Here is an 11,112-nt window from a genome sequence, read left to right as displayed (position 1 = left end):
GTTGCCATGAGCTGTGGTGTGGGTTACAGACACAGCTGGGATCTGGCATTGCTGTGGCTGTGGCGTAGGCTGGCAGTTGCAGCTCTTATTCGACCCCTAGCCTGGGAACCTCCACATGCCGTGGGTGCAGCCCTGAAAAGTTTTTTTTAAGAGTAAAATCTTTTTTTAAAAAATCGTTATCTAATAACAATCTAATAACTGGGCCAAATGCTTAGCCCAGTGCCAATAAGACTTGACAATGATAGTTATTACTGTGGGGAACGTCAGAGGGCAGACAATGGGGCCTCGGAGCATCCAGAGGCCAGTCGTAACATGCTCAGGAAGCAAAGCCTGATGAGACAGGCTGGGGCTGGAGGGACAAACCACATAGTGACCCTGGTGCCCGGACAGCCCCCTTTGCAGTGATGGCCTTGGGGGTTGAGGGTGACTTTTCCCAGGCCTTCTCCTTCTTTTAACCCCATTTGTTCTAAGGTGATGCCATATATGCTTTTTGAGATCAGTGAACACCAGACACTGTGGATGTTTTATTTTTAAAAGAGAATCTGCAAGAGCAAAATCAAGATGAAGTACTTTGATCTTGAGAGATGTATAAATAAAACTGTTTCTTTTTCTTTACTGTTAGAGTCAGTCCAAGGCTAATTTGTCCTAATTCTTAGAATCCTTCCCACAGACCTCCGTGAGTGGCTACTAGTCGAAGGCCACTCAGAGAAGTGACTTCTTCCCAGGGTGGAGTGACACTGTCAGGGGAATGGGCTGCAGGGCTGGGCTGAGAGAACAGGACTCACAGGGCTGGCCTGTCCCTGTTGCAGCCCAGGGCCATCCCTCCCGGTTTCACTGCCTTCCCCGAGCAGACACCGAGCTCCCATCTCTGGCACCCTGGCCAACAGGCCAGACCAGGAGAGCACCTTAGCTCTCCTGCCCCAGCAGCACCACTGCAGGGGCAGAAAAGGCCACTTAGAGTAGAAAGGTGAGGCCAAAGGCCTAGATACCACCCCCTTGGGGAGGGAGAGGAAGGGAGAGTGCTGAAGCATGGGGCATGGAAACTGGGTACCATCCCCACCTACAGGGATTTCTCAACCCCAGTCTGAGCTCTGAGGCCCCCAGGCCAAGGCAGTTCCTGGCCCCACTATGGGCTGGGTACCAGCCCCACATCACAGCCGTCATGGCTCCACGGTGCTCTTCCTCATCCTTTTCAGCCACCAAACCCCACCTTGGGAGCCACATCCTCGGGGACTTCCTCTTGGTGGACTCTGGACCCACCTGGAGGAACAGGCCACCCAAAGCCAACTCAGCCCCTGGGAGCAGTGGGCCTGGTGCTCCTCCAGCTGGTTCTCTTTCCAATGGGCGCCTCCTACTGTGGGGCAAGCGATCAGGGGGCGCCCAGGTGTGGCTGAGCATCCCTTGGACTGATGCCTGGGGCAATGCCGTGGGGGGGACTGTTTTCCCTCCTGTGCACTCTCCTTCTCTCACTAGCGTCTCCTCCCTGGCTTCTGTGAGCTAATCAGGGAGCAGGAGGGGGAGGAGGGGGATGCTGCTTGCCTTCCCCGTTATCTGCAGCAATCCTCGGTGACTAATGCTCCCAGTTGGTAAAAAGGCAGTGTAATCAAAACACTTTTTTTTTAGTCCTTAAAGTTAGTCATTCTCCCAGAGTGGAGGAAAAAAAAGCCCACAGCAGGCACCATGAAATGCAAGCTGAGAGGCTCGCTCTGCGGGTGGAACTAAATCTTTGGCCATGGCAGCTCCCTATGGGTCTGAGACTGGGTCCCTCCTCCTCCTCGGGGCCCTTGGCTAGCCTTCCTCCACACTCTCATTCGTTCGTGCTTTCCTCGCTATCTGGGTTGTTTGATCCCTGAAGGACTCCCATGCCAAGTCAGGAGCTGCCCTTTCCTCTCACCCTGCCAGGTGCTGCCACCTGCTGGTCCTGAGTGTGCCAAACTGGAGGAAGTATATAAAAGCTCCCAGGCTGAGGCCCAGGGTCAGATCTCTTGTTAGGCGCCTGATCATGTGCTCACCCGCCCTCTACCCCAACCTGGCCATTCAGTGTTTGTGCATCTCCTGGATCCTTCTATCTTCTGACCCCATTTTTTTCTCAACAGAATCATAGATTGTCAGGAATCATCAACAAGAGCTGGTATTCCATAGTGGCAAAAAGGCTTAAGGGTTGGTGGGGGGGGTTGCCCATGTTGGAATCTCCATTTTGCTACTTACTGACTGTCCTTCATGCTAATAATATTATTAATAATAATAATACCTACCTACCCTGTAGCGTTGTTGTAAAGATTAAATGTGAACTGCTTAGAATAGTGCTGGCACATCATGAGTGCTCCATTAATGCATAAAAATAACAAAATAATAAAGAGGAATGTATACGATCCCATTCCCTTTATTCATCCATGGCAGACATTGCTAATCAATCACAGACTTTCCCCATCAATAGAAGATTTCCCAGAATCCTCAACAGAGCACTCCAGGCAGCCAGCAACAAGCAGTCTGAGATCTAATCAGACTCTTACTGTCAAGGAAGATGAGGCCCTGAGGAGAGAAGAGACTCCCTCAAGCCACTCGGAGGCAGAGCCAGGATCCAGACAGCTCTTCCTGGCCCTGACCTCTGCTTGCCATCCCAGCTTCTAGTTTGCCACTTCACCCTGACCTTTGACCATCCATGTGGGCTCCCCACCACTGGAAAGTCTCACTCTGAGACCCTCCATCTTCTCCCACCCTCACTCCTCTCCCATGTCCTTGGCCTATGACCGCCCAGAGAATTCTGTTGTTCTGAGGCATCTTGCTGCACAGGTGCAGAATAGGAAGAAGCAGGGAGTGAAACTATGTAGAAACCTGCTGCTTAATTTCTGCAGCAGGAGCCTCCCTGAGATACAAAGACCTTCAGGGCTACAAGGGAGCTCAGCCCATCAATTTGGCTCCTTCATACTTGGTTCCCTCAGTCTCAGCCTTGTTCTCATGAAGCCCCTAACGGCTCAGATCCATTCTAGAATCCTTACTCTTAGCTGCCTAGAGGCTGGCATGGAGAGGAGTTAGATCAGCCCTAGACCTCTGTGTGGGGAATTTGAGAGAGGGCACGTATGAAAACCTCAGAGGTGAGAGTCAATGGGAAGCACCTGATTACCAACTTCTGCATGAAAAGCTCCAGAGAGAAGTCTGTGGTCTGATGGCAGAGCTGGTTCTTCAGCTGTTTGCCCTCTAGTAAATAGCTTTGGCCACTAAAGCAGATCCCTGCCACCTGAACAGGGAAGTTTTAACTTCTAGCTCAGACTTCTGGGGAGGGAGCAGTAGTTACCGGGCTTGAAACCAGGAGCACCCAAAGCTCCTCCACTCAGAAACCGAATTTGCTCATATTCTCTCCCACTCCACCCCCAGAAGGTCAGGGTCGGCCTGAATGGTGCATTGGTCACAGAAGAGAGAGACACAGCTCCCAACCCCGGGTCTGGAGACCCTGCAGCTGAACTTTCCACAACAGTGGTTGGTGTTTGTGCTTCTTTGAGTTCAGCTCCCCCCGGGATCAATGCCACATGGCACACCATGCTCACGGAGGGAAGCTTGTGGGTCCAGAGGAGAGCAGGCTGCCTGCCCCAGCCCAGCCTCCACCCTCAGCCCATCGCACGCCAAGCTGAGCCAGTGAGCCACAGGTAAGGAAATGGGGCCCAGCTCGGAGCAGGTGCTCCCCTGACAGACTCCTGGGAGGCCAGTCTGCTTGCCAGTCTCCTCCAAGGTCCTGCTGTCTACGTGGAAGGTTTGGGGTTGAAGATGAGAAGCAGAGCCCCAGTAGGGCCTCAGGTGGAATCCTTCCCTTCCAGAAGGTACATGTTTTCCCCTTTTACTTTCTATTATTTATTTATTGAAATATAGGTGATTGACAATTGTGTTAATTTCAGCTATACAGCAAAATGATTCAGTTTTACTTAGAAATTCTTTTTTAAAAATTCTTTTCCGAAGTTCCCGTCGTGGCACAGTGGTTAACGAATCCGACTAGGAACCATGAGGTTGTGGGTTCGATCCTGGCTCATCAGCGGTTGAAGATCATGGTGTGCGTGAGCGTGGTAGGTCGAAGACAGCTTGGATCTGGTTGCTGTGGCTGTGGTGTAGACAGCGCTACAGCTCCATTAGATAACCTGTGAACGCATATCACAGAACGCCTAAAAAAAAAAAATAAAAAATAAAAAAAAGCATAAAAAAAAAAAAATTCTTTTCCATCATGGTTTATCACAGAACACTGAATAGAGTTTCCTGTGCTATATAGTAGGAGCCTATTTTTTTGTTTGTTTTGTTTTTGTTTTTTGTCTTTTTGCCTTTTCTATGGCCGCACCCGTGGCATGTGGAGGTTCCCAGGCTAGGGGTCTAATCAGAGTTGTAGCTGCCAGCCTACGCCAGAGCCACAGCAACGCAGGATCCGAGCCGCATCTGCAACCTACACCACAGCTCACAGCAACGCCAGATCCTTAACCCACTGAGCGAGGCCAGGGATTGAACCCGCAACCTCATGGTTACTAGTCAGATTCGTTAACCACTGCAGCACGATGGGAACACCAAGTTTATCCACTCTGTGTATCTGCTAATCCCAAACTCCCACTCCATCCCTCTCCCATCTCCCCAAAGTATACGTTTGGCTTCATCCCAAGGTAGCAATGCTTCCTCCCACCTGCTCACCTCTCTGGTCTTGCCTCTCTGTTCAGACCCCATCTCACTTGCCTTCCCCACTCTCCTGTTTCCTGAGGGCTTCTGGAGTCAGTAGTTAACTTGGAATCTCAAAATACTGGCAACTTTGGTACTTGGTGATGTGATCCATCCTCTAGATGAAGAGACCAAGGCCCAGAGAGATGTGACGTGTCTGAGGTCAACTGTAGGATCAAAGAACAAGAGCCCAGGACTCCTCCAGATTTTTTTTTTTTTTTTTTTTTTTTGGCTGCACTCAAAGCACATGGAAGTTTCCGGGGCAGGAACTGAATCCAAGCCACAGCCATAGCATATGCTACAGCTGCAGCAACGCAAGATCCTTAACCCACTGCACCAGGCTGGAGATTGAATCCATGCCTCCTCAGCAACCTGAGCTGCTGCAGAGACAACGCCACTCCCCAAATTCCTAGTCCAGAACTCATCATTCTTGGCCAGCAGGATGTGGTTTCCTGAAACAGAACTCCCCTGGGATATGGCGGTTGCCTAGGCTAATATGTGGACATTCTTTAGCACTCTGGGGCAATAACAAGGAGAGAGAGGATGGGGAAAAGAGGAAGCAGGTGGGGGAGCCATCCACAGGTGCTGAAATTCCAGGAGGCTCATAAACACACAGCATCCTCCGTCCATCCACCATACCCTGTGCAAAGCAGCAAGGACTGTCCCTCCCCTGCCCACTCTTGGGTGACTTCTCTGTCTCCTCTTTACTCTTCAAGGCTGCTTTACTGCTCACTTTGGTCTGTTTCCTGAGGGATGACATGGTGATGAAGCTGATCTGTGTGATGAGCTTGGGGGCCCATCCTCCAATGGAAAATCTCTATTGAGTCACACTCTAGGCCCCCAGGAATGGGAACAGAAAATATAAATGAAAGACTACCTCCTGTGGACCATCTTCTGAGTCCCCGTTTCCCACAAGCCAAGCCCCTCCACCCTGCCCTGGGTGGGCAGAACAAAGCATCCAGGTCTTGTGTTCTAATTCATTGGCTTAGCTACTCGCCAAGCGGCCCCTAAAACACTAGAGCCCCTTTGAAGGGGGAGAATTCCGAGAGAGAAGGCCTTTGGGGACCCAGCAGTTACCCACCCAGCCTCACTGCCTGCCACTCTCTAAGGCAGGGAGGTTTAGGGGGGTGAAGAGGCTAACGTGGTCCAGACCAGCTTAGGAGGGACTTTGGAAGACCCAAGGCAAGTGAGCTACTTGCCTGGAACTCAGTCCTCTTCTCAGCCGCGATAGGTACCCTCTGCCTGGACCCTCCCCGGCCTTCCCCTCAGACTCACCTGGCACAAGCCTGATTTGCCTTCAGGATGTGGCTTGCATATTGACTCCTCCTAAAAGCCCTCACTAAAACCCCCTGTGCCTTTTAGGTGGCCCCCTTACAGGCTGCCACGGTGTCCTAGTCTTTCCCATCATACTTTATTACCTAATTGCCTGTTTACTTCTCCCTCCAGGTAAGTAACTCTGAGAGGGCATAAGGGCAGGTTTCCATGCTTTCTCATGGTTGTATCCTTGAAGTTAGCATAGTGCTGACACATGGTAGAAGCTCAATGAATGTTAAAAGATTGAGTAGAAAGAATGAGACCCTTCACATCAAAGTTCTGTAGTGGGGAGCGCGGAGGCAAGGCTGGAAGACTAGGAGCAACCCTTACTCTTTGTCTTCTGCTGAGTAAATCCACCAAACATTCCAACCTGGAAAGCACCTATTCCATTTCTTTTCAGAGCCCTGTGCCATCTTGGAGGAGCGAAAAGATCCATTTGTTTTTTTGTTTGTATCAGGTAACCATGCACCGGGTACAAAATGTAAACGATACAAAAGATAATAATGAGAATGTGGGTCTCCCTCACACCCCCTCCTCCATCGCTCCTTACCCCCCCCCCCCCGATAATTACTGTTACTGTCCCTGGCTGAGAAATCTCTTTACAGACTGAAAAACTAAGGCAATGCCCGGCTAGGCGACACGTGTGGTCAGCGGAAGAGAATTGTACAAGTCCGCGTTTAAGGCAGAAATGGCTCCCGGGGTCCTCCTGCCCTCGCCACTGGCTGAGCCTTTCGGGATCCCCTAAACCTACGCGTGAGGGTCGCGGGCTAGGGCAACTCCGCGGAAGTACGCGGCAGCAGAAGGGTTAACGCGCCGGGCCCCGCCCCTCCCGAGAGCCTCTTCCGGGCAGAAGGGGCGGGGCTCACGTCACTTCCTGGAAACTGGTTAAATCCGGAAGTGATCCCCCAGGACAGAGTTGCGGCTGAGGACCCCGGCTGCAGGGCCAGGTTCGGGACCATGAGCTGGTGAGTGAGGCCCAGGCGGCGGGTTCGCCGGAGCCCCCGGCCCGCAATGCGCTTTGCCCTGAGTCCGTCTGAGTTGAGTTCCTTGGCCCGCGCTGCCCGCGGACCCTCCGTCCCAGAGCATTGCCCGACTGGCCCCTGCTCTAGGGTCGTTCTAGGACTTTCCTCCAGTGCTTTCAGAAGCTCCATCTCTCGGCAGGACTCACCAGGAGGTGGGGCGGGGACCCCTTAGCCTGAGATCCCGAGTCTGCTACCCGACTCCTGTTTCAAGGAGCCGGTCCCATCCGTGTTCTCTCACCAACGTGAAATGAGGGACTTCTTCCCTGTGCCCTACTCACCGAAATATCCACTTCTTTCCCCACCGTGGACGTCTCTCCACCGCTCCCATCAACCCCAGAGTCATGGCCCTCTCTCTGGGCCCAGTTCACGAATCAAAACCCACTAGCTTTCAGATGAGTAGTTTTTGCCTCACTAAGACTTCCAGAGGCAAAACTTGCTTTTCTTTTGGAAGGAGCCAGAGTTATACACCCGGAGTCCCAGTATGGGATGGGATTAATTTTAATTGTTTCTAAAGCCATTACCCACTCTGCTTTCTCTCAAATAAACGTAAGTAAGCTTAAACGTTATGGGAACTATTAGGCCAGGAGTAAAGAAGCCAGGGAGTCTAAAGAGTAGTAGAGGCACAACTCCAGAGCTGGCAGGTATGTTGCTTTGGAACAATGTGATATGTGATACTTGGCTTGTAAAATCAACACTTCATAATGTTTAATGGTTTATTTCTTTAGTAAAACTCAATTTGCCCAAAGGATTTTACCTTCAGGCCCAAGGGCCTGCATATCCACAATCCCAAACCTCAGAGGATCCACCTACAATGTGCGTGTATAAATGCATTGACCTCTGAAGAGGTATCAGATGAATCAACCCTTTTGGAATTCAGGTCCCATTAGCATAGGAAAAGTTTGCCACTCTCCGCGAAGTCTAGCCTGTTTCTCTACGAAAAGTAAGTGCACAAGAACTGGGAATGAGCGAAGATAGTAGAATATCATTCAGGAAGGTTCCTGCAGACTCACCTTTGGCCATCAGTGGAGACTAAGCTCTGGCCACAAGCAGCTAATGTCAGTCAGTGTCAAGGACAGCTCTCTAATGTAAAATGTAAGCCATTCTGTCTCCCCCGCTTCCCCATGCTTCTTAGAGGAAGATTGACAGACAGACAGCACCAGCACATGGAGGGCAGCCTCGAGCAATCCCCTAACAAGCCCCAGCAGGAGCTGCTCTTCCTCCCTCCTCCTTTGCTCCAGGATGCCAATAGGGGGCTGGAGCCTTAAAAAGCTAACTTTCCCATCTTGTTATAACCTAGTTAGCTATGGGCAAAGTGGCAGTCCTTCAATTTCCTTTTTCTAGAGGAATTACCTCCTTAAAGGGACAGCCTGGATCCCCTGACCTTGTGATGTAGATGCCTTCTTGTCTGATGCATCTTGAATCTCAGAGTTCTCTTGCCTAATTTCTTAAGGAGAACAGCAGAAAGGACAGGTGCTTTATATTGCTTAGATTGGCATTAGCAACTCTTAACATGAATTAACCTTTTCTTCACAAACTGGGAGAAGAGGAGAGCAGAGACCACTAAAGGTAAAGGATTCTCTGGGTTATCTGTGGCTCATTGTTTCCACCTGCCTTGCAGAAAGCTTTTTTCGGAAAGACTAGTAGCCTATTTCCTGAAGTGTGTCAGGCTGGAGAGAATTGAAATTGACAAGTACTGTTCAGCCAAAGCTGAGATTTTTATCCAGTAGAATTCATTTACCAGTACACACACATCTTGGCACCTTCTTGGACCGAGGGTCACAACCAAAAGGGTGGCTTTGTTCCTCAAGGCTGAGATTCTTTCTTCTTCCTCTCTTGATGGCTTCTACGTCATCTCTTGCGTGGACCATGACCCCCTCTCCCTGAGAGGGGAACAGCACCAGCGCCTGGGTGCACAATCACACTCAGTTCCTGGCTCAATGGCTGGCAAGGGGACCTGGGCTGGGTCCTTCTGATTCACTCCTGGAGTGGTTTTCCTGCTCCCAGAATGAATCCATCCATTCATCCAAGATCGGAATGCTCAGTGGGGGAAGAGACCAGAGTGACGTATAGTACAGCCGTCTTGGGAGGCTGATGCCCCAGGTCAAGTTCACTAAGCCCATGGGATCTGCCAGCTATCACTGAATAAGGCCTAGGGGCACGCAGCCCATGGTCCCCAGAGGGTAACCATTGTTCTGGGCTAGGCTGGGCTTTCAAAATGTCACAGTGAGAAATTGTCCAGTATTGGTGCCCTTTGCACACTGTGGACTTTGCATGAAGAGTGAGAGGTCATTGTTCTCTGCTTCCTCTGTGCATGCAGCCCGCCCACTCCCTGTTTGTTTAGTGGGCCCCTGTTTCCTTCCTGCACCATCTACTCATCCACCCATCTACCTATCTGCCCTTTAGCAAGAAGGCCCAGTGGTGGATCCTGCTTGGGAGAAGACATTTGATGATCTATCTCTTGGCCCCAAGCCAAGTGCTTCTGCTTTCCCCACCTCCTTCCTGTGTGTGTGTGTGTGCACAAGCATGTGTGTGCACGCGCGCACGTGCGCGTTTTTATTATGGCATGGAGGGAGTATTAAGTTGAATTACAGACAGTGAACTTAATCTTGCTTAGCTATCTCTAGGAGTGAAGTCTGCCTTGGAACCATGCTCCTTGATGCTGATCTTAGGCTTCAATGACAAGGAAAAAGGAACACTACTGGGAAAAGTCATCCTGTACCTAGAGATTTGGGGGTTTGACTCATAGAAAGGAAATTAAAGTCAGAGCAGATAAATTTGGTAGGAGTTGGAGTGCTGAGTTCAGGTTATAGTTCCCTCATTCACAGTGTGGTCTGGTCGGGCACTGAGCCTTTCTCTGTCTTGTTTTCTCCAACCATAACATGGAATTGGATAATCCCAACTGACGCTTTGTCACCCAAGTCTGTTGTGAAAAGAATGGAAACTGCGGATAGGGTTTTTTTTTTCCCCCCTGACCCTTCTGGGCTCTTCTACCTCTGTCTGCCCCTTAATTATTGATATTCCTCAGGGAGCATCCTATTTTTCTTTTTTCCTTTTTTCCCATTCTCACCTTGAATACCCACCCCATCATTTTCAAGATAAAGGCCTAACTCTGGGCCATAGTTTATAGAGGCTTTCTGGATCTGGCTGTCCCCTGATCATTCCCGTGTCCAAGTTTCTCCTGCTTGACCCTGCTCCTTTGTATGTACGTGCTGTCCCCTCTGACTGAGATGCCCTTTACCCCCACTCCACTCCACCTCCTGTCCACCAGGCCAGCATCCACTCATCCTTAAAGAGTCAGGGCAGGCTTCACCTCCCCTGAGAGTCTTCCCTGAATGGCCCTCCACACCCTGCCCAGCAGAGTGGGGGCACCCTTCCTCTGACCCTGATTAGCATCTGTACTGGAATTGTTGACTTACTTTGCAGTCAGCCCACCAGCGTGTGAGCTGTTGAAAACAGAAATTGTCTCTTGGTCACCATTCTATCCCTAGCACTGTTCCCAGAAATCAGTAAACGTTTACTGAATGTGTGAACAGGACTCTGTTCCTCTTTACTGACTTGCCTTCGCTCAGGAAAAGTTTGAAGATAAAACTGTGCATGGGAGTTCCTGTCGTGGCTCAGGAATGAATCTGACTAGTATCCATGAGGATGCAAGTTTGATCCCTGGCCTTGCTCAGTGGGTTAAAGATCCGGCATTGCCGTGAGCTAGGGTGTAGGTCACAGACACAGCTCAGATCTAGTGTGGCTATGGCGTAGGCTGGCAGCTGCAGCTCTGATTCTACCCCTAGCCTGGGAACCTCCATGTGCTGCGGGTTCAGCCCTAAAAAGACAAAAAAAAAAAAAAAAAAAAAAAAAAAAAAGAGAAAGAAAGAAAAGAAAAAAGAAAAGTGCAAAATCTACAGGCCACTTCCTGAAGCCAAGAGCCTCTCAGTGTCCTCTTGTTAACATAAAGAAGTAGTTTCCAGGAGTTCCTGCTATGGCACAGCAGATTAAGGGTCCTGAGTTGTCTCTGCAGTGGCACAGGTTTGATTCCCTGGCCTAGTGCAGTGGGTTAAAGATCCAGCATTGCTGCAGCTGTGGTATAGGTTGCAGC

General features: G+C 50.4%; 1 protein-coding gene across 5 annotated transcripts in view; it reads left to right on the top strand.

Annotated features, from left to right (window-relative positions):
• BIN3 (bridging integrator 3) overlaps positions 3,281–11,112 on the top strand; it is a 52,670-nt gene continuing 44,838 nt past the window's right edge. The window contains exon 1 of one of the 5 annotated variants that reach the window (XM_021073387.1): positions 3,281–3,644. In XM_021073387.1, the coding sequence (XP_020929046.1) occupies positions 3,538–3,644 (107 nt within the window). In that variant the 5' untranslated portion in view covers positions 3,281–3,537. Of the gene's footprint in view, positions 3,645–6,841; positions 6,966–11,112 lie in introns of those variants that run through there. The other 4 variants (XM_021073388.1, XM_021073390.1, XM_021073389.1 and 1 more) reach the window with 4 other exon arrangements.

The sequence above is a fragment of the Sus scrofa genome, chromosome 14 (assembly GCF_000003025.6).
Source record: "Sus scrofa isolate TJ Tabasco breed Duroc chromosome 14, Sscrofa11.1, whole genome shotgun sequence".
NCBI lineage: Eukaryota > Metazoa > Chordata > Mammalia > Artiodactyla > Suidae > Sus > Sus scrofa.
Note: the sequence above shows the minus strand (reverse complement) of the source record. Positions and strands in the feature narration are given on the sequence as shown.